Raw genomic sequence first — 26979 nt, 5'->3', positions numbered from 1 at the left:
AGTGGACATAGCGGAAGCCAATTAGTAAGTCCGGTGACTGCGATGGCTGCCAGGACCTGCCGATCATTCAGCGAAATGACAGAACGGCGGTCTTCCTATGTAAACAAGGCAGACCGCTGTTCTGTCAGGGAGGAAAAGAGAGATTTTGTGTTTCAGCTAAGCTAAAACACATATCTCTCTTTTCCTCTAGTACATCCACTCCCCCCACAGTTATAAAGCACTCCCTAGGAGCACACTTAACCCCTTGATTGCCTCTAGTGTTAACCCTTTGCCTGCCAGTGTCATTTATATAGTAACAGTGCATTTTTTTCAGCACTGATCACTGTATTGGTGTCAGTGGCCCCCAAAAAGTGTCAGATTTGTCTGCCGCAATATCGCAGTCCCGCTAAATATCGCTGATCGCCGCCATTGCTAGTAAAAACAATAAAAAAATAAATAAAACGTTCATAAATGTATCCCACAGTTTGTAGACACTAACTTTTGCGCAAACCACTCAATATACACTAATTGGGATTTTTTTACCAAAAATATGTAGCAGAATACATATTGACCTAAGTTGATGAAAACATTTTTATTTTTTTTTTTTTTTTAATGGGGATGTTTTATAGCAGAAAGTAAAAATGTTCTTTTTTTGTTTAAAGCGCAAAAAAATAAAAACCGCAGAAGTGATCAAATACCACCAAGAGAAAGCTCTATTTGTGGGAAAAAAGGACATCAATTTTATTCGGGTACAGTGTCACACGACCTTTGTCAGGTAAAGCAACGCAGTGCCGTACCGCAAAAAAAAAAAACGGCCTGGTCCTTAAGGGGGTAAAACTTTCCAGAGCTGAAGTGGTTAATAAGGGGCTGGAGGGCCTCATCTATGAGTATCAATTACATTACAGTTATTCACTCAGGAGACACAGCTGAACACTGATCGGGGGAAAGAGCCAATCACGGTGACTTTTTACCATGTGATCAGCTGTGTCCAATCACAGCTGATCACGGATGTAATCAAAATTTGCTGGTTATTGTCAATCCTCCCCTTACCTTGACAGGGCTGAGGAGAGAAGAGACAAAAATGAGCAAATCCACACGGGGATATCTGCACTGACATCAGTGCCGCCTTATCAGTGCCCATGGGTGAAGCCTATCAGTGCAGCATATTAGTGCAGCCTCCTCAGCACACACCAGTGAAGGAGAAAAAAAAAATGTAATTACAAAATGTTATAATCAAAACTAAGAGAATGTATTTATCAAAAATGTTGGTCTTTTTTTCCTTAGTTTAGCAAAAAATAGAAAAATCCAGTGGTGATTAAATACTACCAAAAGAAAGCTCTATCTGTGTAAAAAAAAAAAATGTTAAAAATGTAGTTTGGGTATTGTTGCATGACAATTGTCATTCAAAGTGTGACAGCCCTGAAAGTTGGCCTGGACAGGAAGAGGGTGAAAGTGCCTAGTAGGCAAGTGGTCAATACTGCTTTAATGTGCATTGCCACAATGTGTGTAGTGCACATGTGCACATTATGTGTGTGTGTGTGTGTGTGTGTGTGTGTGTGCGTGTGTGTGTTCATTTCAAGCGTATTTATTTATTTATTTATTTATTTATTTACAGGGGGCTTTTTGGAAATATTAGGGATCTAAACAGAGATCTTAGATCTTGAGACCTTAGGGGCAGGAAGTGATTTTTAATCCAAGCAGGAAACCAGGGCCCGGTGGATGTCCAAAGGGACCCATCTACAACCTTTATTCTGCAACAGTGAACTAAAGGATAGCACAGTTGGTCAAAGCTGTGCACATGACTGTAACTTCACAAGGAAAGATCAAGAGATGCTGTGCTTGTAGGCAGTTGGTGTCTGAGGGGGGCATGGCAGTACAGTGTTAATGAGTTAATGTGTTAAGGTCTCTTCTCTATGCCTTTTGCATTTCTTATTAATATCAATTAAATTGATGGGAGGCAAAGTTGCTAACTTGCCTAGGGCCCCATTCTGCCTTAATCCATCTCTAAAAGTACAGAGTGCAGAATATAGGATGCCTTAAACAAAAAAATTCTCACCTTACCAATGTTTTTCCAATAATAGTGCTCCAGCATTCCCTGGATAATAGCATTTTCTGCTGACATACATTTCAGTATTGATAATCAAATGCAATGGCAAGCATTGTTGAGACCATATCAATCATCTGCGATTAAACCAGACACACGCTCATCTGTCTTTCCAGCCCCATACTGAGTTTCCTGTTCAGAGTTGGCTCAGTAATGTATATTTACAGATCATTTTATGATTAAAATAAAAATAAGTGCGTTTATATTTGTTCTGTCATTTTATTGAAACAAGAAAAAATACATTTTAAAGTATTTTATTGGCAAACAGATCATTATTATTCTTGTTAAATGATACAACTAAACCTCATAAAATGTGAGGAAAATATACAGGAGACAAATGCATATCTCTAATATTACTGAAGGACATTTGTCTAAATAAATATTCTATATATTAAAGAGCCATTTTCAATGGTCTACTGGTATCTTCCATTTTTTCAGATAAAATGCCCCCCTTACATGTTGCTATAGGTTAGCCTGAGCACAAATCAATAACTAATTATAAATGAACACCCAAAGAAATGTAGTGCAGTGCAAACTGCATGACAAGTACTTAATGATCACATTTTAATTGGATTTCTGAGGTTCATTACACTTGTCTAGTTAAATCACTAAATACATTATTGGCAAAAAGACATCTTTTTCTATTTTACTTCCAACTATTTTACATGGTAAACAAGTACAAATCTACACATATTATTTGTTCATCACTACATTAAGGTATATGAGAAAGTAAGGCTGCAATCAAAGTTGTTGACTTCTCATGAAGCATTCATTTTGCAATTGGTATCTTGATACAGAGCATCTCAATCAGTGTATACCTAAACAGGAATGAATGACACATGTATACCCTCCATAACAATGTAATGCTTTGTGAATTGTGAAATATTTTATTAAACAGGAATTTTTTTTAATGTAGGTGTTTTATTGATAGTTGAGCATTTGTAGTGCCCATAAATACCTAAAAAAAAAAAAACTCCCTTTATAAGGTTAAAAAACCTGAAGGCATGTTTTGGGTATATATTAAGAATAATTGCTATTACTCTAAACCAGGGATTTTCAAACTATGGCCCTCAAGTTGTTCAGGAACTACAATTCCCATCATGTCCAGTCATATCTGCGTATGTCAGAGTTTTACAATACCTTATGGAATGTGTAGTTCCGCAACAGCTGGAGGGCCGTAGTTTTAGGATCCCTGCTCTAAATCCATACTTCTCTTATAACATGGTGCAAAGTATCAATCCTAGCTTAGGCTCTATAAACTGCTGAGCCACTTGTAACCCTTACCTGCCAGGTTTAAAGGTTGATTTTTATGCATGAACTGGTATTTAGGTGCTCCTGGAATTTATAGAGCCTGGGCAGGGTACAGCGGTTGACTATTTTAATTCTTCAATCATCTCCAAAGATTTTCAAAAATGAAGACAAACATTGCATTTGACATCATTTTATGCCATAGGGAGCACTACATTTAGGCTTAGGGATTTCTGCAGCAAAACAATGACCATCTCAGTGTCATTATATTAAACTACACTCGAGTGTCAACAATATAGGCACTGGTTTATGTACTCTTCTGCAGGAATATTAGCCTGTTGAAGGTTAATCTACTTAACCACATAAGCCCCGGAAGATTTTACCCCCTTCCTGACCAGGCCCTATTTTGCGAATCTGCACTGTGTGACTTTAACGGACAATTGCGCGGTCGTGCGACGCTATACCTTAACGAATTTTGACGTCCTTTTTTTCCCCACAAATAGAGCTTTCTTTTGGTGGTATTTGATCACCTGTGTGATTTTTTTGATCATGCGCTATAAACAAAAAAAGCGACAATTTTGCAAAAATAACAATATTTTTCACATTTTTTATATGAAATTCCCCCCCAAAAAAAATTTAAAAATCTAAATTTTTTAACATTTTTGCCCAATTTGTTTTCTGCTACATATGTTTGGTAAAAAAAAATCACAATAAGCGTATTTTGATTGGTTTGCGCAAAGGTTATTGCGTTTACTATCTAAGGGAAAGATTTTTGTAATTTTTGTTGTTTTTTTTTTTTAACGAGTAATGGCGGCGGTCTGTGATTTTTTTTGCAGGACTGCGACATTGCGGCGGACAGATCGGACCCTTGACTGACATTTTTGACACTTTGGGGGTACCAGTGACATTACTAAAGTAATCAGTGCTATAAATTTGCACTGTTACTGTAAAAATGACACTGGCAGGGAAGGGGTTAACTTTATTGGGGAAGGAGGGGTTAAGTGTGTCCCTAGGGGCGTGTTTCTAACTGTGCAGGGATGTGGCTTTACATGTAACAGCACAGATCAACGGTCCTACATAGCAGGAACGTATGATCTGTGCTGTTACACAGGGAAGAATGACAGGTGGCTTTGTTTACATTAGCCGCCTGCCTTTCTCCCTTCACAGCGGAGGACCGCGAGTGACCGGCGGACATCCGGTCACTCGCACAGAGGTGTCCGTGAATGAGCTGGGGCGGGAGCGCGCCTCCAGGGGTGCGCGCTCGCCCCCTATTGTCTCACAGGCTAGTGATGTACCCATACGTCACTTTGCCTGGCCGGGGCTGACCGCCACAGTATATGTACTTGCGGCGGTCGGCAACCGGTTAAAATGATACTAAAGTCTCGATTTTTATCTATAAAAATAACAAACATGTTATACTTACCTGCTCTGTGAAGTGGTTTTGCACAGAGCAGCCTCGATTCTCCTTATTTCAGGTCCCTCACTGACTCTCTTGGCCCCTCCCTCCAGTCGAGTGCCCCCACAGCAAGCCGCTTGCTATGGGGGCAGCCGAGCTGAAGCTCTGTGTGTCCATTCAGACATGGAGCCGCAGTTCAACCCCACCCCTCTCTCTCTTGATTGGCTAACTGATTTTGATTCTTGATTGACAGCAGTGGGAGACAATGGTGCTTCTGCTGTGTCTCAGCCAATCAGGAGGGAGAGTCCACTAGTGGACTTTGCTGAATCGAGATGGAGCTCAGGTAAGTATTAGGAGAGCTGAAGGGGGCTGCTGCACACTGAAGACTTTTTTTATCCTTATACATAGAACTTTAATGTCATAATTGATTGACACACAGTGGAGTAATGCTACCTTCAAAGTTCTATCTTGAGCTATCTGAGCGACTTAACTATAAACTAGCAAGGGTTGATGTTTCAGGGATATGGTGTTTGTTTTCATCTTAAAGCAGAACTTTTCTAAAACTTGATGACAGCTATCAAGAAAATGTGATGGGAATTTATTCAGCTTATTTTTTTCTCATACTGTACATACAATTTAGCTGGTAAATCAGTAATCCGAATTCTATTTTGAACACTATTTTAAACCCCAACACCCTCCCCCAATAGACCTTCAACTGGATCATAGGCATGCATGGGGGGGGTGCCTGGTGTGCCTGGTTACCCCCTAATCACTCTGTGTGGTGATCACTCCCCCTACTTCTCAGGCTTTCCCCCATGTTGCCCCCCCCCCCGCAGTGATGCTGGCTTCCCTCCTCTTCTCTCCTTTCCCTTCCGGCTGTTGCCAGGGATGTTTCAGGATGGAGAGCGGGGGAAAGGGCTAGTCAATATGTAATTTACTGGCTCCTTCTTTTTCTAAATGAACACAGTGAACACACTCACTCACTGTGTTTATTCACAAACTGAAGCATAGTAAACACAGTTTACTTTGCTTCAGTTTGCTTGAGCTTCAGAGTGCACACGCTAAAACAATAGGCAGTGCATGTCTATGAACTGGATCTCAAAACCAGGAAGTGGGGCAGATGCCCAAACCACATGATCATTCTGATTGACTTTCACAGTTGTCACCTGATTGGGGGCTCATCCAGCCAACTCAGTATCCTAAACATATACAGGGATGCTATCTGTGACAGCTTTGTAACTGTGCTGGGAGCACATAGTGAGGGCACTCTCAGCACAGAAAACTCAGCCCCCCACAGATGCATACAGTATGTGCTGTGTGTGGGCATTAAGGCCCACCCTCTCTCTGCCACAACACATATACCTTACGTGGATGGCTAAAAGGTAATAAACCAATTTCAGAAAAAAAAAATATTTTTTTTATTTTTTAAGAATATTATTCTAATAAAAACTACTATTCTGGGACTTGACTCTATAAAAATAATTTGCTAAAGTAAACAAAAAAGAGTTGCAGTATGCTTACAATATGCTGTGCAAGTGATAGGATTTTTAAAATAAATTTCATTTCATGCACTTTCTAAACATGATAATGCTCTCAGACTATGGGGTGTTGTATGGCAGCTTTTGGTGCATGTAGCTATGGATGTGTGTTCCAGTCGAGCGTAAGTACTCTCTTGCAGTGCATTGATTACTGATGGTTGGCCAAAGCATGCATATTACCTATATGCTTTGGCCAATCACAGCACAATGTACTATCAGAGCCATGAATGGCCAAAGGCAGAGTGCCTTTGGCCAATCATGGCTCAGGGGCTAAGTCCACGCCCCATACTATATAAGGCTGCTGCTTACACGGCAGCCATTTATAGTGTGTGACAATGGAGATTAGGCAGGTAGTTAGTGGATAATGTGTTCAGTCATTTTAGTGCAGTCAGTGTAGTGTGCAGGCATACTCCACATTCAAAATGTATGGATATGTTGTAGTCCTGGGTCCCCTCTCGGTGCTCCCCAAGTTTTAAGTCCCTGTCACTTACGGTTCGGAACAGTGCCATGTCAAGCTGACCAATATTTCCTAAAAACACTAATGTTAAAAACAGGGAGCAGTGCCATGTCAAGTTGCCCTATATTTAAGTGGTTAAGGGAAACCCTATGAAAGAATAAAATAAAAAAAATGGTGTGGGGTCCCCCCCCCCAAAATCTACACCAGACCCTTCGGGTCTGGTATAGATTTTGAGGGGAACTCTACGACAAAATTAAAATTAAAAATTAAAATAAAAAAATGGTGTGGGGCCCCCCCTCCCCAAAATCCATACTAAGACCCTTTGGGTCTGGTACACATTTTAAGGGGAACTCCATATCAAAATGCAAAAAATCCTCCTGAACCATACCAGGCCACTTGCCCTCAACATGGAGACATGGAGAGGGTGCTTTGGGGTGCCCCCAAAAGCACCTTGTCCCCATGTTGATGGGGAAAGAGAACTTTTCCCAACAACCCTGGGCTATGGGTATGGGGGTCTGCGGGTGAGGGGCTTATCAGAATCTGGAAGCCCCCCCACCATGTGAATGGGTATCCATCGATCTTGTCACATCCCTTCTGTAGTTCCTAATTTAGTGAGTAATTCCTGCTTGCTTTAGTGGGTGGACCAGCTAGTCTGAGATTCCTGGCCTGAGCTGTCCACAGAGGCAGTGTGCTCCTCTTTCCATTACAAGCTGATCTGGAGCTGACAAGTTCCCTAAAAGCATTTAACTCCGTTGATTCTGGGCAAGAACACAGGCAGGCAGGGGGTGCAGGATTTCAGAAGGCATTGTGACCGCGGAGCAGGGAGATAGACATCAGTTATTACTACTAACAGTGCTGATCCACGGGATACACTGGGTGGGGAAAGAGGTGGATACAGGATTGTATGGGCATTCTGTATAAGCAGAGGGGGACAGGACCTGAGCCATTGCACAGACTTAATCCCATAGCTGCCGGGGAGGGAGCTGAGCCTGTGGCTAACAGTTAAGCCCTCAATTGCCAGACAGTTAAGTTAATCAGTGGGTGTTTTCAATAAAACATAGTAAAGATGTCCGGCAATTGAGGGAATAAATGTTAAATACAGGCTTAATTCTATGCTCACCCCCTCCCCCTGTGTGTCACAAGGATTGGCACTGTTAATAGTGATGACTGATGTCTGTCTCCCTGCTTGGCTGTCTCAGTGCCTTCTGAATCTTGCCAGTAAAATCCCGTACCCCTTGCCTGCCTATGTTGTTGCCCTGGAACTTGGTGGCTCCAGCTTGGCCAGCTTGTTTCCCTGTTTGAATGATGTCCTGCTTTGTGTCATTGAGGCTGGAGAATGTGGGGGGGGGCGTGATTTTTTTTTTTTTACAAGTGGGTGAGTACACAGGGACAGTGTACCCAACCACTTACACCACAATTTCTTTTGCATGATGGGAAAAGTATTTTCTAATAAGTGAATAGTGAGAGTGGAGCATGTGACATCTCCCCTGCATTTACACATTCTCCTCTACACACCTGAAGCTGTTTTTTTTTTTTATTAAAGTGATGACGTCATGATTTTTCTACTTTTTCTCCTAAACAGTGAGGAAGTTAACTAAATAACTAACTGTTTTGAGTTTTATATAGGTCAGTTTACTAATTAAAGCGTAACTCCACTTTTGTTGAGAAAAAACATTCCCCTTTGGGTGATCTCTGTACATTGCAGGGATTTTTAACAAACTTTATTGCAGATTCCTACCTTTTGTTATTCTGAATAAATCAGTTTGTTCCTCTGTGCCTCTGTGCTGAGTGGGTCAAATGGGAGTGGTTTAATAATAATCAACCTGGCTGTGGCAGCTGCAGAGCTCCAATGAGGAAAGCTGCTGGGCCTGCATCAATTTAGTTATGTTCCGATTGGGAGTATCTCAACAAAAATGACATTTTTGTTGCAGGGGATGCCAGAAATCTGACTTGTATCTTAGGCAGACTTCTGGGAAAATTGGTGAGCCAATCACACAAGCAGGAAATGTTTCTGGGGCGTGGTCAGTACACATTCTGTGTACAGAAAAGCTCGAGGTAGCCATTATACACTGCATTTTTAGAAAATTACAACACCTGCAGATTAAAAAGGAAAGGTAATTTTTAATAACATTAAATTACAATATGATTTGTGTCGCAATTGTATATGCTATATTGTTTTTTCTTTATTTGCTGATTTTTTTCCCCACGAAAGTGGAGTTACCCTATAATGATTATTTTGTGGGATCCTGGAGTTCATCTTTAAATCTTTACTCACACATACCTTGTTGTTTTCATCAGTGTTTTTATTTACACGCTGTCTACTACTAGTACATGGTACATTCAAGGCATGCCTCTGGGGACAATTCTTTCAGTTGGCAGTGTACTTATGTCAGCTCTCAAACCCTCAAATGGCTGGTTTCATAGCTGCTTGTCTGTGCAGCACCATAGCTGCTAAAAATTGAATTAAAGGATACGATGGCACCATCTTTGTTGGGTGGAGAGAGCCAATGCATGAAAGATTTCTCAGGTGAGCAAAAAGATGTTCATCTTTGAAAATCCAAGGCCATCCTAGCTGGAATAAAAATGTATATTTTTATATTATAGTTTCATTACTGCAAAGGATGAGAACATGAATTGGTTCCACTTACAGTAGATATTGGGTCTCAAAAGTATACAAAAGTTTTATGACAATACAAACATAAACTAGATATATTTGTTTTCTCCTACATACAATAAATAAAACCAAAACACAACTCTCTCTCCCAAGTGTCTTTAATGATTAAAGCTGCTTTGCTTTTTTCATTTAGTTTATTCTAACTTGAACTCTCTTTATATTTTTATGTTTCTAGAATGAAGCTGCATCACGCTTACTGACAAGTAAAGCACTGGGTGCTGTTTTTTTTGTCAGCAATATAATATAAGTATGGAGACCCTACAACACAAATAGAGATTTTTACCTTTTTTATTTAGAAATAACTCCTTTAAATGCATGTCTTCAGGGAATCCAGCAGATGATTGAATTTCTAAGCATTTATGCTAAACTAAATTCGGACTTCAATGAACATTCCATCTTAAAGTAGAACTACAGGCAAAACATCTTTATTTTTAATTTCAGATAGGGAGGATTATACTCCCTTGAGGGTATTTTTTTGCCATCTCCATGCCAGTGTGAAGATTTCCTTTCACTTCCTGTCTTATAGCCAAAGCAGAAAATACCTCCAAAATGAGGAAATTCCCGGTTGTCACCACCAGCACTAGTGTCCTTATTAGAAGATTTCTCCTAAATTACTGTTCTGAGGAACAACCCAAAATTTGGATTTTTTTTTGCGTTCACTTTTGGTGATAATGGTAAACTTGACAAATAGAGAGGGTAAAACTAGTTAATATCCATAGACAGCAATGAAAACCTGAAATGTGTTTCATTGCCTTTCCATTCTTTTATTTTAATCCAAAGTTTATTGCTTAACAACCAAAAGAAAACAAACAATATAAACATACAGAAAGTAGTGCATGAATACATCGTACAGTATCAATGATCTCATGTTTAAGCAAATAGAAGGAAAAAACATCAGTAGAGATACAGTGCAGTAAAACCCACTCAGTAAATCCCAATTTACACATCAGCTAATATTGGCATAAGTTGTTAGGGTCTAATATCCCTCTCCACTCTAAAACTAAAAAAAAAAAATTGCTTTTAGTTATATTTTAACAACTTCCTGCCCAGACCTATTGTGATAATATTACCAGGCAGAAGCTTTCTTATTCCAGGTGGACAGTCTTCCCACTCTTGCCACCCATACGTGCTCCTGGGGGCATGCAGATGCACAATCTGTGATTGCTTTGTCCCTTGGACATGGCTCATTACAGAATATAGCTATCATCAGTGCCCTGATCAGCTACACCAGTGCAGCCATCATCAGTGCCCTGGTTGGTCACACCAGTGTAGCGTCATCCGTTCCCTGATCAGTCACACTAGTATAGCCTCATCAGTCAGTGTACCTGTCACTTCAGTTCAGCCATCATCAGTGTCCTGATCAGCAAGTGTACCTGTCACACCAGTGCAGATGTCATCAGTGCCCTGATCACCCAGTTTACATATCACACCAGTGCATCCATCATTAGTGGCTTGATCACCAAGTGTACCTGTCACACCAGTGCAGCTTTGACCAGTGCCTTGAGCAGCCAGTGTACCTGTTACACCTATGCAACTGTCATTGGTGCCCTGATCAGTCAGTATACCTTGTCACACCAGTAAAGCTGTCATCAGTGCCCTGATCAGCCACTCCAATGCAGCTGTCTTCAGTTCCCTGGTCAGCTACACCAGTGCAGCATGTGTCAATGCCTTGATTCAGCCACAGCAGTGCAGCCATCCACTGTGTCCCTGATTGCAGCCAAACTTGCGCCAGTGTCACTAGAGCCAGCGTATGCCATGTCCAAAAAAATGTATGCCAGTGAGGAGCCCTTCCAGATTCCGACAAAGACAGAGGAGAGCAGCAGGGAGCTCTCACTTTCAGATTAGGATTCTGGGTACAAACCCAAGGAGAGCAGTGGGTTGGTAGCCGAATCAGAGGTAGAAAGGATAAATATTAAAGGGGAATAGGGAACTGGCGCTGCCTGGGAGAGGACCTAGTAATGAATATTTTCTCACAGATAGGATATAAATAAATAAATTGATAGTACTTGGACATAAATTAATAGCAGAGTATATAAATAAATAATATTCTCATAAACCAAAGTGTTAAATTAAGGTGACTAGTGATAAGGTGCTATGGTGGTGATGAAAAATCTAATCATATAGGTGACATCTACCATATATATATATATATATATATATATATATATATATATATATATATATATATATATATATATATATATATATATATATATATATAAAATTCATATATAAAAAGTATATAAAATATAAAAATATATTGCACTTAATATTATTCAAAAGTATCCAAAACTCATAACCATGTGATAAAATCTATATTATTAAAGTGCAGGTGCTAAGTGAATCATTAAAACCATGATATACACTGGAGAATGCGTATATCAATAGGTGCACAGTGAAAAACCTGTGAAGCAATTTTCTCCCCAGTACATATATACTATATAAGTAAAAATGTCCAAGCTGGGGATATATAATAAGCACATGCACCAAACTATATATTTAAAGTGCTAATTAATAAAATAAAGTCCAAAATCCGACACACAGGGGAAATGTGTTCAATCTTCAAGTGATATTGTGATCCAATCCTCATGATAGGGGTAAGTGATATAGGGTGGTGATATAGAATGCACTCACCACAGTGCCCAACCCCACACAGGGGTATTGGGCAGGATATATACTGTCAGCCACAGCAGGAAATGTATTCTTATATGGTCATCTACTTCCTCTGTCTTTATATGGAGGAAAGAGGGAAGGGACCTTGCTGCACTTCAGTCTTCCTTATGGGTTAAGCTCCGGTGTTGCAGTGTGTAAAAAATATAAAAGGGGCACATATAGTGTAACTCCATTTGGTAAGCTTTTATTAATAGTAGGTAAAAGGGTACTCACAATACAGTAGTGTAAAATCAGCGCATAGGATTGTCTTGTGTAGAGACTCACTAAAAAAGCCGGAAGTTCGCTGTAGAGCTCCGGAACGCAATGCGTTCCACGATAGATCCGGATCGGGAAGTGACGCAACCACGCTGGACGCATTTCGTCATAGACGTCCTCAGCAGCGTCACTTCACTTCCCGATCATCACCTTATGTATGCTGCGGTTGCTTGGTAACTGGCCGCAATGGATCGCAAACAATCTGACCAACACCCGGAACCGGAAGTAATGTATTACTAAGGTAAACACCCCGTCTTATTCCGGTATTCTGAAATTTTAGTCACGGTTGCAGCATACACAAGGATGCATAATCATGGTTAAATAACATATCATATACATACTCATTATCAAAGACATAAATAATTTACCAATTGTCTATCAACAATGAGCTGCCATTTATTACAGGATTTAATAGACAATACAAGAAGACAGAACGGATTTTTAAAAAATATTGGTAAATTATATATACCCCTACACAGAAGTACAGATGTTATGCCTGCCTCCAAAGACGCCCAAAAAATGCCCAAAAAAACGCCAGCTACAAAAACGCCCAGGTGTGTTTTTGCAGCAGGCGTTTTTTTTGGGCATTTTTTGGGGGTCTTTGGAGGCAGGCAAAACATCTGAAATTCTGTATAGGGGTATATATACACACACACTTATATGTATTTATAAACATACACACATATAGGTGTGAAAGGAGAGAAGCCATATGGGTGTTAATTATTTCATTAGCGCAAGCATAGTGTTCTGCTACTTTCACACCTATATATGTGTATGTGTATATATACATACATGTGTGTGTGTGTGTGTGTGTATATATACCCCTACACAGAAGTTCTGATGTTATGCCTGCCTCCAAAGACCCCCAAAAAATGCCCAAAAAACGCCTGCTACAAAACCGGCAAGGTGTGAAAATAGCGGAGCCACTATCCTGTTCTATTGCAGTTCTAATACAAACAAACTTTTTTTTTCTGGTTCTGGACATGCTACAGAGCTGAAACTTCACAGGTACACTTTTTAGACCCCCCTAGACACTAAATCCAAGGAAATCTCTTTTTTTTTCAATAATTTTTTCAATAATTGGCTTTCTATCAAAAATGACAATTTTTAAGAACTTTTTTTGTGTGATTAATAGTCCCTGGGGCATGACCCAGAACCCTAGGCACTTTTTAGGGGCATTTATTGGGTTTTAGGGCTTCAAAATTGTGTTTTTTGATTACTGAAGTTCGGGTCCCATTGATTTCAATGGGGTTCTGAAATCCGGGCCGAACTTTCGGGAAGTTCGGGTGTTCTGGTCGAACCGAACTTTTGAAAAGTTTGATCAGCCCTAGTAACCACCAGCAGTGCTGTTCATCATTCCAGAGAAGTGGCAAGCACTGGCAGCACAGTACACCTGGATGAAAGGCCCAGTAACATTAGTGGGGTGTCACGTGCCACTAAAAATTAGGGCCCATAAAAGTCTCTCAGAGGCATTCATGAGTCTATTATTGTTTCCCTCTAACTCAGCATTAGCTAGTAACCCACCCCCATTTTACTGCACAGCCAAGCATTCATTTACTACAACATACTAAATGTTTTACTTTATTTTTCACAGATGATTTATTCCATTTAATTGTGAACCAGAACAATCTTTTTGCCCAGCAGTACATCACAAATAACCCAATTTCATATTAAGCCCATCAATTTGAATGGAGACCTGTCACAGTGGAAGAATTAAAACATTTTTGGGCCTCACACTTAACATGGGTCTTATAAAAAACTGAAGCACACGCTTACTGGTTCACAAACCCCATTCATCGCATGCCACTGTATTCATCCAGTGCTTTCTTTATTTTGGCGACTGTACACTGTGCCATCCCAGCAAATACCCTGGATATAATTAGCTATACAAAATCCGCCCACTTATTACCTAATCTGCCATGTTTTTTGCCTGTCGCCCAAACTGATTTTTTACCTGCTGTCACAGTAAGATGCCCTGCCACTGTAGTAGTGAGATTGAAGACAGCTCAACGGTCACACTTATGCAGAGTGAAGGGCTTCAGAGTAATATTTTAAAGTGGCGAAAACTAAGCTTTTGATTTTCTCCAGGTTTTGTAATTCCTGGATAAGGATCTGAAATCCAGAGACTTTGAAGAGCTTTGGGTGGAAAGAGGCCTCTACCCTTGTGTTTAGGTCTTACATGACCAAGGCCCTAAGCCTCACGTTTCTGCCTGTTGTCTGGACCAATCTTTTGGCTATTAGCTGAGCATGCCACTGCCTGAAATGACCCTGGCCTGTTTATTGTCCATGTTCCTGCCTGCTGCCTGGACCGATCCTTTGGCTGTGCAGACTATACCTCTGCCTGCTGCCTGGACAAATCCTTTGTTTGTTGCTACTCAAGTCTCCTGGCACCAGTACTGACCCATCTGCATGTTGTATTGGTTACATTTCTGTGAGACACCAGTCCTATCCAGAACCACATGTAATGTTTTGTTTACCCCTTGCCCGGCCTCCTGTACTTTCTGGTCAGTGAACATAGCATTGCGCTATGGAGGCAGTCATGTACCAGTAGGTTAGGCCTGCTTGGCTTTTAGAAAAAGGGACTCCTGTAGGTAAATATTTTATTTACACTGACTACTTGCAAAGAGGTGACCATTAAAGTACATTGTTTTGTTGGTTCATTATTGTGATACACAGGTTGCAATGTTGGGTACAGTACATAATCAGTTCAGACATTAAGAAAGGTCTTACACATGTGGTATCCCCATTCTCAGGAGGAGTAGAAAAATGTATTTTGTGGTGAATGCCCATGCTGTGTATAATGTATGCCCCTAGAATGTGTGAAGTTTCTTCTTGGATATTAGGCCCCTCTATGTGGCTAGGCTGTGAAAAATCTCACACGCATGGTATTGCCATATTTGGGAGCAGTAGCATAATGTATTTTGGGAGGAAATCCTAAATATGTCTGTACTTTGTGTTAAAAATATCTTATTAAATTGACAACTTTGTGTAAAAAAAAAATTCCACCGTTTTCAGAAAAGTTGTTGCAAAAAAATTACATATTCAAAAAACTCATTATACCTCATAGAAAATAAATTGGGGTGTTTTCTTTCCAAAATGTAGTCATTTTGTGGGTGTTTCTATTTTTTTGGGCCCTTAAATGTGATAGGTAGTCAGGAAGTTAGACCCATAATATATGCTTCTTGAAAGCCCAAAGCTGCTTCTTGGATGTTGGGCCTCTCTATCTGGTTAGGCTGTGAAAAAATCTCACAAATATGGTATCTCTTTACCCGGGAGGTGTAGCAGAATGCATTTGGGGTTTAATTCCAAGTATGCCTCTACTGTGTGTGAGAAATAGCTTGTTAAAATGAGAATTTCATTTACCGAAATGTATTTAATTTCTTCATTTTGCAAAGAATTGTGGGTAAAAAATTACAACTTATCACCATGCCTTTTAATAAATGCCTTGGGGTGTCTACTTTCCAAAAAGTGGTCATTTGGGGGAATTTATACTTTACATTCATTTTAGGACCTTAAGAAATGTGGTAGGTTAAATAAATAAAATAAAATCAGTGGGGCTGATCTGTTAAAACTGGAGAAACAAGTGGAGTAGTTGCAAGTACTAGCCAAGCGGTATTAGCTGACATTCTCTGAAAACTTTAAACAATTTCTAAATGGTCACTAAGGCAAACAAAAAGAATCTGCTTTATTATGATTTTTCCACTAATTAAAAACTGTATTTATTTCTTTGCTTATTAATCATCCTGACTTTTGAAAGGTTATAGCATTTAATCCTGTAGTCAGCAAGTATAGTTGAAATTTAATGAAAAGAGTCATTTACAAAGTGTGCTACTGCCTGACTTTAAAATGCAAACACTCACATAAATAATTAGCTATTCTTATGTATCAGAGGACATAATGGCATAAAAAATTTTATTAGCAAAAATCCACTTACTTAAGTAATTGTGCTGTCCTTTTCATTCTTTTAATGTATGCACTTTCACAAAGAATATGTATAGCTCCATAATTTCAAAAATGCTATTTGTAGATACATTATGTTAAACATCTTGCAAATATTGCAATATTGTTAAGACAAAGCCATAGGCAGATTTGTATAATGCTAATATTATGTTTCTGAGCACATAAAAGCAAGGAAATGCAGTTTTGGGAAATACAAAGAAATGCGCTGCTTCATCAGTTGCACAGACCTAGAAAATACCTAGAGTATAAAATGTCGGCTATCGACATATTTTGTTTTAGCAGATATTGTTCATCATGACTGACAAGGATTGATGGGTGATGTTATTGAAAATGAATTTAAAAGGACTGCGTGGTGTCTTTATTTATCCTTTATAAATCACTAAATAGTATTAAACCCTCACTCTATTTTAGCACAATAAAATAAACATTTTCCCGTAAACTATTTGGTAAAATTCTTACCCAAGCACTTGCAGTGTACCATTTTCATTGCAGCTGGCGCCTGCTCTCTCAGTGCTACTTTTCCGAACTTCCAGCCTATACAAGAAACAGGTAACAGTAGATAGTGCAGTCTCCAACCAGTCTGTTAGCTTAGAAAATGCAGAAAGAGGAGGAGGAGGATCAGGGGATTCCTTGCCATCCCAGGCTATGGGGCTTTGTGTTTTTATTAATGCACACCTTGTAAGGAGATACAACTCTAGTCCCTGCATGCAAAAGTGACTCCACAGGATGTTGCAAGAAAGAAAAAACACCCTGAAACAGGAAACTTGTGGCAGTAATTATGGCACCAGTCTAAACTGAAACATAGGCAATAAATAAAACATGAAGAAGTTGCATACTCAGTAAGCTGCATACTCAGCTGCTAAAATTGCTTAAAAAACTGAGGGTTTCATATCTTATTTTTTAAAATGTATTTTTATTAAAGTATTTTCAAATAATACAAAACATATGGTAAAGCAGATCCATACAACAGATTCCTGTCATTGTCAAAGAAATTACAAAACATTGGGTTAAATCCAAACATATTCAACTCAATCACATGCGGAACTGCTTTAGTAAGAATAAAATACATGGATAGGGTAGCAGAATTAAGGGTAGAGCAATTAGGGAAATCAGAAGGCGAGGGAAGGGAAAAGATAAAGAGAGGAAGAGAAAATAGAAGAAGAGGAGAGGAATAGGAAATATAAGAAAAGACCATTTTGACCCGTATCTGAGGAAACAGATAAATACATAGATTTATCTAGAAGAATAATTACTATGTCTTTTACCAGGTTTTCCATGTAATCCAATATGGTTCAAATTTATTTCTATGGCCACCTTTACTAGCCAATATGGATTCATATAGGTAATGTGTTTGTACCATTTCGAGAACTTCCGAGAGGTTTGGCACTATATTGGATTTCCACTTCCTCGTTATGAGTGATCAAGCTGCTATCAGAATATGTGTAACTACAGTACGATAGGAGGGGGGGGGGATTACCAATACCCAGATTCACAATTGCCAAATCAGGACTCCTGGGTTAAGTATTCCAGTAACACTAAAGATGCAACTAAAAACGGTTTTCCAAAAACTAGTAAGATGTTTGCAAGCCCAAAACATATGCATAATATTGCCAACTGTTCCACGGCCCCTCCAACACAGGCTTCATATCTTATTAACTGTACAATAATTTTTAGGACCTAATGCTTAGTTCCTAAATCCATGCACCTAAAATTACATTTGTTTGGTTGTTGGTATTAATGATAAGTGCACAAGTCTTCTTTCAATTGTCCTTTTGTGAGTTACAGATGACACGTTTCCAATAATCATACAGTGCGGCAATAAAAAGTTGCATATGATTTTTATAGTGATTGCAATCATTACAAATGTCAGTGGAAAGAACTTTTAGGCAACTCTAAAATTCTGAAACAAATTCTCTAAAAGTATAACTCCATCTGGAATGTTAGTGTGAAATGGTCTTTGAACTAAATATAATATTTTTTAAAACTGATAATAGTTATGATACTGTTGGAACAGCGAGATGGAAAGAAACAAGCTGTAATTAGTTATAGTTAAAGTTGGGCTGCAAAGCTAAAAAAAACTAAGGCTTGATTTACACTGTTGCGACCCCAAAGTCGTGCAAATTGCATGCGACATTTGTGATTTAAAATTGCATTCAAGTTGCAGCAAAGCAACTAAAAAGTAGTGTAGGAACCTTTTTTGTTTTTGTTGTTGTAACTTGAGTTGCATTGATGAAGATGGCATAAGTTGAAATAAATGTGTTTTGACTTGTTATGTGAGTTTATGTAATATAGATATACAAATGTTTTATCAGATTTTGGAATGATGTATCTATTCATTTATTTTTCAAATTGTATTATCTTGTACATTATTTTCCGTACCAGACACCCTTTTATGAGCATGCCCTCTGACTAGCCAGGAACAGGATAAATGTACTTTGACAGGGGTACTGCCTTGCAAGGTACCCTCCCCATGTTGAAGGCATGTGGCTTGGCATGATTTGGGGGGGAGGAACTTGTTGCCCCTCTTAATCATGCCCTCAACATTGGGAGGGTACCTTGCACTGCAGCTACCCTGTCAAAGTACCTTCTTCCCATGTTGATGAGAACACGTGGCTCTTTCCTACAACCCTGGGCCAGAGTTTTAGGAGGTCTGAGGAGAACATAAAAAAAACCTTAAAACCCCCTAAAAATGAGTTGTTCCTGTTTTACAGCCCCCCACATGAATGAATTAGGGGTGCATAGCATGTCCAGTTACCACAAGAAAAACATCAACTGTGCACAGCAATCCACTCCCAATGGTCTCCATGTTGCAACTAGCAGATCCCAACTGAAGGAAAACAAAGGGGTTTGAAAGTCTGACAATATTGACCAAATATGATATGACCTATCGGGTATTTGTAATGCATATTAAGTTGTGTCAGGGTGGATTAATGTAAGTATAAAATCCAAATAATTCCTGGAGTTCAGCTTTAGTTTGGTTTTTAAAATTTGGTTTTTAAAATTTCTATTTAAAAGATAAAATACAAAATGTAAAATTAAAGATTAAGAAATACTAATTTTTGAATGCTTCCCTTTTATTTTCCATAATATAACGTATTTTGCCAACACTGCAGTTATCAAAATATTTCCACTATGACTGTAGAAAAATATGAAATATGATTCGTTAAAGCTGTGCAAACACAGTGGCTACTTTTTTTCAAATGTTTTAAAAAAACACGGTAGTAGATGTCCTGCATTACCATATTCCTTGCATCTTTCTTCAAACGTTCTATTGCTTTGAATAATGTAGGTTATGAAACTCTAAAAATACACAGTGTTCTGTAGATAGAATGTCAGCATGAACCAAATAGAAAATAAAAAAGAAGTAGCTCAAATATTTTTAGCTGCTCAGTCAGCAAAAAAAAAAAAAAAAAAATCATAAAAAGTGCAATAAATGCACACTGTAATACTATGCCATGTTTGTGCTTATGCTGTAATCTGAAAGAGAAAACATGAATTGCTTTATTGTGCTTAAAAAGGAGATATGCTTATCTTAGCTATTATTTTATGTTATCACCTGTTAATCAGATGTTCATTTATAGATCTTCAAGCAGGACCACTTTTTAATTTATTAGCATATGGCCCAATTATTTTAGTCTAATGTTTTAGCAACAATGATAAAATAAATGCTAATATATATCTATACAATTTATTACAAGAACATGCAAAAATGACATACCTTCTTTCTCTCATTAGTTGTTTTAACTGTTAATTATATAGCTATCAATTTTTTCTTTGTTAAACAAAGGAATGACAAAGATCATATTATGGCTCTGTTTGTTCAACTGCTCAAAGAATAAGTTTTCAGCTTAAAAAAATATAAACCTTTTTTTTAGAATTGGTAAATAAATAAACATCTTTGGATTATGGAATCATCTGGTTTTTCATATCTTTTGTACATATTTCTACAGTAGTTTGTGTCTCCTTCTTTCAACTGGAGGTCATAATAAACGTGTTACTATATTGCAGTACATAATCTATAAAAAGAAACAAAAAAAAAAACAAATGCAGGCACAAACCCAAGACTTGAGTTGATTTACTAAGGGCAAATAGACTGTGCCGTTGCACTGAATGTAGTGAAGCTCTGATGATTTTGTCAACCAATCATGTGCAAGAAAAATTTTTTTTCCTTGCACCTGATTGGATATTCTTTACATAGTGAAACTTTAACCCATTTATTAAGCTGTGGGAAGTTGAAAGCAACTGCAATTGCAAAGTGCACATTTTATGTTTCTTTAGTAAATCAACCCCATTGTGTAGGCTGCTAGCTACACAAACTTAAGCAAACCATAGATGATTCAAATCTCAGTCAGCAACTTTTGAACCATGTATGGGATCACTTGATCAACTTGGGTACAATACACCTGCTGAATTTTATATGCGCCTATTGCTAGCGACTGTTACAGCAATAATCACTGTGTTCTTCTGGCAGGAACGGGAAATGCATTCTATCTATGGCCGGCCTTAGAGATCAAAAGACCATGGGGGGATTTACTAAAATTGTAGCACACAAAATGTGGTACAGCTGTGCATAATAACCAATCAGAGTTTTATTGTCAATGCTTATTTAAAGAAGCTGAACTTATAAGTTGATTGGTTACTATACACAGCTGCACCAGATTTTGCATGCTCCAATTTTAGTAAATTCCCCTTATGTGTTCCATAAAGACTAGAAAAAAAAATACAACTAAGATGACCACCCTACTCTAATTAGGGGTAGTTTTAAAGTGTCTGCTACCCCAAAACGTTATATTCCTGATATGTGCCTGCTTTACCATGTACTTATATGACAAAGTATCCTGTTCTCTTTGTATTGTTTCCTTTGTGGGAAATCCCTGGTGTTACTGCCAGTCCCTCTGCTTTCCTAATAAAAACTGACCACGTTAAGCAGGAGAGCACATTGTGGACAGTTCTCTAGTTATGCTGGAAACTCAGTGTGCTCTCCTCCAATGATCAGACTTGTCCTGACACGCCCCCCCCCTCCCCTTCACAGCTATTCACTGGGAGGCTCAGTGTGCTGTTTCTTCTCCTTCCCCCCAGCTCTTATGCAGCTGAGAACAGAGGGAATGTGATCACCTATAAAAAAAGGGGAAAAAAGGTATTTATAATTTTTCTATATCTATACACAAATGTTTTGCCTTTCATTTCAGTTTTAAACTGAATGGTTTGTTTTACAAGGTGATCATTTACAATCACTTTAAATGAATGCCTTAAATTAATGAAAGGTAAGGATGAACAAATGGTTCTCAAAAGTTGTTTTATTTGAACCATTAGTCAATTTCTACCTTTTCATACATACTGTATAAGGGTTTACCTCTCTTAACTGAAAAAGGGCGCTCACTTTGATTGTACGTTAGCTAGTTCAAAATATAAGACACTTAGGGGTTGATTTACTAAAGGCAAATAGACTGTGCACTTTGCAAAGTGCAGTTGCTCCAGAGATTTGTAAATTAGATGAAGCTTCACTTTGCAAAGAATACCCAATCACATGCAAGGAAAATAAAACAAATTGCATTTTTGCTTGCACATCATTGGATAGTGGAAGTCAGCAGAGATTCCCCTAATTTACTAAGCTCTGGAGCAACTGCTCTTGCAGAGTGCAACTGCACTTTGCAAAGCTCTGGAGCAACTGTTCTTGCAGAGTGCAACTGCACTTTGCAAAGCGCACAGTCTATTTGCTTTTAGTAAATCAACCCCATAGTTTGTGGTTTTATAATGTCAATAGCAGAAGAAATCTTGGTAGGACATAACGAGAAATTTTGGTGGGAAAGTCTCACCCCATGAGCCTGAACAGTGCAACATGATGGTTGTGTTCTCTGCTTCTTTACACTATACTATACTGTGAATTAACAAAATAATGCACCCCCCTATGTGGCTAATTTTGTAACATTTGGAATTCAATATTTTGAAGGTCTTTTCTCAGGAAAATACATAGACTGGCATTGCATCGTCATAATAGAAAAGGAACCAACATCTGATATACAAAAATGTTAGTCCAACATGACATTTCAGTATCCAGCTTCATTCCTCCAATGATGTATGCTATTTAGAAATTAAGGGGAAGCAGGGTAGTGGTTCAAAAGGGAGATAGGGATTGGGAAGAAGTAGGAAAGCAAAATAGTATGAAGTTATAATTAGTGAACATATAAACACAAACAATAACCAGTTCTTTGTTGCCCTGGCAAAAAAGACGTACAGTCAAATCATGAAGTTAGGATGAACTAACCACCTATGTCAATGTTTGATGAATTTGGTTTGGAATTACTCTTTAATGCCATCATCAATTCCATAGCACATTGGTAATTCTTGGCTGAAACAGACGGCAGAGACCCATGGGAAATCAGTTATACTGATACTTAATAGAGCTAATTTAAGGTTAGGGACACTGGGGGTCCTTATTATATCAGCCTATAGAGAAAATCATATTCCAGTAGGACCCGAGAGACTTTCAGAACCACATTATGTGTACAAGAGAATACAGTTCACTGTAATCTCTCAAACACAGTGGTGAATTATGATGATCTATTTTATAAAGCCTGTACGGACTAATATATCAGTGCTGTGTTATCATTTGCAGTAGTGCCTATTGATTGGAGCAGTGAATGACCAGACTTGAAACATGCTGTTTAATGCAGCTTTCCATTACTGCAATGAGAATTTTTGCCCTTGTCACTTTACCATTTAATCATAGTTGAAGTTTTTGAAAAAAGGTTTATACCCCTTTAAGTGCCTATAACAAGTGAAATACTCTTATAGGAAAACAAAGGTTTGTGGAGATAGACGAAGTGAAGGTTGCACAAATAATTATTTTTTTCATAATCAGAATATCATATTCTTGAAAAATTAATTCAAACATTTTTAACTATTTTTTTTCTGTATAAATTAGATAATGTACAAACACCCCTAGCGTACTCTCTATGTAGATTAAGATTAGGATTAACGTTTTTATATCAGTGTTAACTGTGTTGTTTTTGCCCAGGATTCAAAGTGGAATAAATGGTAAGGAATTGGGCATTAAGAATATGAGCGCCTACCTTTATGGATAACAGAATTTCAAAGATTTGAATTACTGATTGTGTCATCTATTTTTGCCTAGGCTGTTAGCCTATTTTAACAGTTTGTTAAGAGAGGCAAAATAGATGCACTAAACTATTAAGAGCTCCTTTAAGTGACTAATCAACAGATATCCATGTTTAATACTATAACAAACATACAATAGAGCATACTTGTAAATATGTAAAAGCCACATGAGCATGACTTTATCTAACACTACATTACCAATAAAAACGATTTAAACAAGTACATTAATTGATAGAAAAAGGCTATTCTTTAAATGACCCCCCTTCCATCAATGCTAAGGTCTTACATTCACCTGTCTGAAACTCTTGTTTGGTCCCAAAGTGTTCTGTGAATGGGTGGACATATCCCATTCTTTCCAATGGAAAGGACATGTCCCATTAGGTTAAATGTCCATAGTAATAAATTGTAGACTGGTAAGGATAAGACATGATGGTAGTGGTAGTCATCTAAAAGGAGTATTGTACAAAAGTACAGATATCCTTTAAACAAAGTTAAATACAAAATATATTCCTTTTGAGGACAAATTATGTACTACTAAGTCCAAGCCACACATTTACAGTAGATAAAGTACCCTGACTTTGATAGACTGTGTCCAAAAACTTATTGCAAACACTTTGAGGACTCAAAGCCTACTGTTATTTACTAAATCTGAAAGATTTTCAAAGTAAACATTCACTTAATTGAACAGTCTCTACTACTTAAGTGAATCAGACCCATACGGTGAAGGTAGTATACTAGTTTACAGCAAAATATGGACCCTTCAAAGGGCACTTACTGTAACTCAGATTTTCTACTTATGGACAACAGAATCAAATAAAGGTGTTGATTTGTTTGGAAATAATGATTATCATAATTCTAAACTGCTGTTAGGAGATTAAATAAAAACATTCACTAATTGGTATAGTAAACGAAAGATCAGATATGTATAATACTATTTTCTATTATTTCAGGGTTTCTGAGTACAGGGGATCAAGCAGCTAAAGGAAATTATGGATTACTTGACCAAATACAAGCTTTGCGATGGATTGAAGAAAACATAGGGGCTTTTGGTGGAGACCCAAAACGAGTTACCATTTTTGGATCTGGGGCTGGAGCATCCTGTGTAAGCCTATTAACCTTATCCCACTATTCTGAAGGTAATAGTGTTATGTTATACCTATCTGTTTACAACAAAAGATAGAAATGCTGGAATCCAAGTTTTCAGTTTCTAATATACAACAGACTAGATAATCTGAGGTTGTGTTTCCAGGAAAATGTGTTACAAATAGAAGAAGAAATATATATGCAAGGTCTTGATCAGAATGCAGAAATACTAATTGTACATGCTGCCTTTTCTCAAACATTGATGAGGTCATTGCACCCAAGTGAAAAGAAAGCAGTATCCATTATTCACAACTCATTTGTGCCTCTAATAAGCTTTTGTTTATCATTTAGTGAAATAGACGGGGTTACTAGTTCCCTTAATGACCAGGCATTTTTTTGCGATATGGCACTGTGTTATGTTACAATTGCACAGACGTGCGATGCTGTACCCTAAAAAAATAGAGCTTTCTTTTGGTATATTTTGGTCACATCTGCGGTTTTTATTGTTTACTTTATAAACAAAAAAAGACTGACCGTTTTAAAAAATATATATATTTTTTACTTTATGCTATAAAACATACCCAATAAAAAAATTTAAAAAATCAAATGTATTCATCAGTTTAAGCCAATATTTATTCTGCTACATATTTTTGGTAAAAAAAATCCCAAAAAGTGTATATTGATTAGTTTGCACAAAAGTTATGGCATCTACAAACTATGGATAGATTTATGGAATTTTTATTTATTTTTTATTACTAGTAATGGAGGTGATCAGCAATTTTTTAACGAAACTGCAACTTTGCGGCAGACAAATCTGACATTAGGTGACGCGTTTTGGGGACCAGTGACACCAATACAGTGATTAGTGCTAAACAAATGCACTGTCACTGTACTAATGGCACTGGCAGGGAGGGGGTTAACATCAGGGGCAATCAAAGGGTTAAGTGTGCTCTTAGGGAGAGGTTTCTAACTGTGTCTGGGGTGGCCTAACTGGAGGAAGACAGAGCAGAAACACAAGATCTCCATCTCCCTCTCTGACTGAACTGCAGTCTACCTTGTTTACATAGGCAGATCACCATTCTACCTCTCCTCTGAACGATCGGCGGGTCCCGGGAGGCATCGCATCTACCGGACCCGCTGATTGGCTCCCGCTGTCTCCACTCGCATGCGCACCCCAGACCCGGAGCATGAGCTGATTTACAGGTATGTTGGTTTGCACAGCTGGGCCATCCTGCTGCAGTATATCTGTGTGGGGTGGCCCTCAAGTGGTTAATAAAACAAAAACTTCAAAAGTTAACCACTTAAGCCCCGGAAGATTTTACCCCCATTCCGACCAGGGGGTATTTTGCGATTCGGCACTGCGTGACTTTAACGGACAATTGCACGGTCGTGCGATGCTGTACCTAAACGAATTTGGCGTCCTTTTTTTCCCACAAACAGAGCTTTCTTTTGGTGGTATTTGATCACCTGTGCGATTTTTTGATCACGCGCTATAAACAAAAAAAGAGCGTCAATTTTGCAAAAATAGCAATATTTTTCACATTTTTTTATATGAAATTCCCCCAAAAAAAATTTAAAAATCAATTTTTTTTTACTTTTTCGGCCAATTTGTTTTATGCTACCTATGTTTGGTAAAAAAAATCACAAAAAGCGTATTTTGATTGGTTTGCGCAAAAGTTATCGCGTTTACTAACAAAGGGAAAGATTTCTGTCATTTTTGTTGTTTTTTTTTTAACGTGTAATGGCGGCGATCTGCGATTTTTTTTGCGGTACTGCGACATTGGGGCGGACAGATCGGACCCTTGACTGACATTTTTGACACTTTTGGGGTTACCAGTGACATTTCTACAGTAATCAGTGCTATATATATGCACTGTTACTGTAAAAATACACTGGTAGTGAAGGGGTTAACTTTATTTGGGAGGGAGGGGCTGTGTGTATCCCTAGGGGCGTGCTTTCTACTGTGATTGGCTGGGGCTTGAGCTGTATGGACACTGATCAACGGATCTACATACTAGATCCGAGTGATCAGTATCCTAACAGCAAGGAGAATGACAGGTGGCTTTTTTACACAAGCTGCCTGACATTCTCCCTCTCCCCCGCCGATCGCCGAGTGACCGGCGGACATCGGGTCCGCCGGTCACACGCGCGGGGGGGTCCGTGACCACGCGGGAGCGGGAGCGCGCCTCCGGGGGCGCGCGCTCGCTCCCTAGACCCTCACAAGCTAGTGACGTAGCCCTACGTCACTTTGCCTGTGAGGGGCTGACTGCCGACGTAGATCGGCGTTAGGCAGTCGGCAAGTGGTTAACAATGATAATATTCAAACTTTACAATTACATTGCTACAAGTCAGATTTTGTATTGCTATAGTCAGAGCAATGAAGAAACAAGTGTGATTACAATAGGTTATTATATTATGTTCTACTTGTTCTAATACTTAAAAAAAAAAAAACATACATTTAAAGTGTTACTAAACCTGGAATCTGCATTCGCT

The 26979-nt window shown here is 38.5% G+C and overlaps 1 protein-coding gene across 2 annotated transcripts in view; it reads left to right on the top strand.

Annotated features, from left to right (window-relative positions):
• NLGN4X (neuroligin 4 X-linked) overlaps positions 1 to 26979 on the top strand; it is a 333330-nt gene that overhangs the window by 197455 nt on the left and 108896 nt on the right. For both annotated transcript variants that reach the window (XM_082245258.1, XM_082245257.1), the window contains one exon: positions 24354 to 24539. In XM_082245258.1, coding sequence (XP_082101384.1) covers positions 24354 to 24539 — 186 coding nt within the window. The remainder of the gene's footprint in view (positions 1 to 24353; positions 24540 to 26979) is intronic.

The sequence above is a fragment of the Pelophylax lessonae genome, assembly GCF_965119305.1.
Source record: "Pelophylax lessonae genome assembly, chromosome: 2".
Taxonomy (NCBI): domain Eukaryota; kingdom Metazoa; phylum Chordata; class Amphibia; order Anura; family Ranidae; genus Pelophylax; species Pelophylax lessonae.
This window is presented reverse-complemented; position numbering and strand designations above follow the sequence as displayed.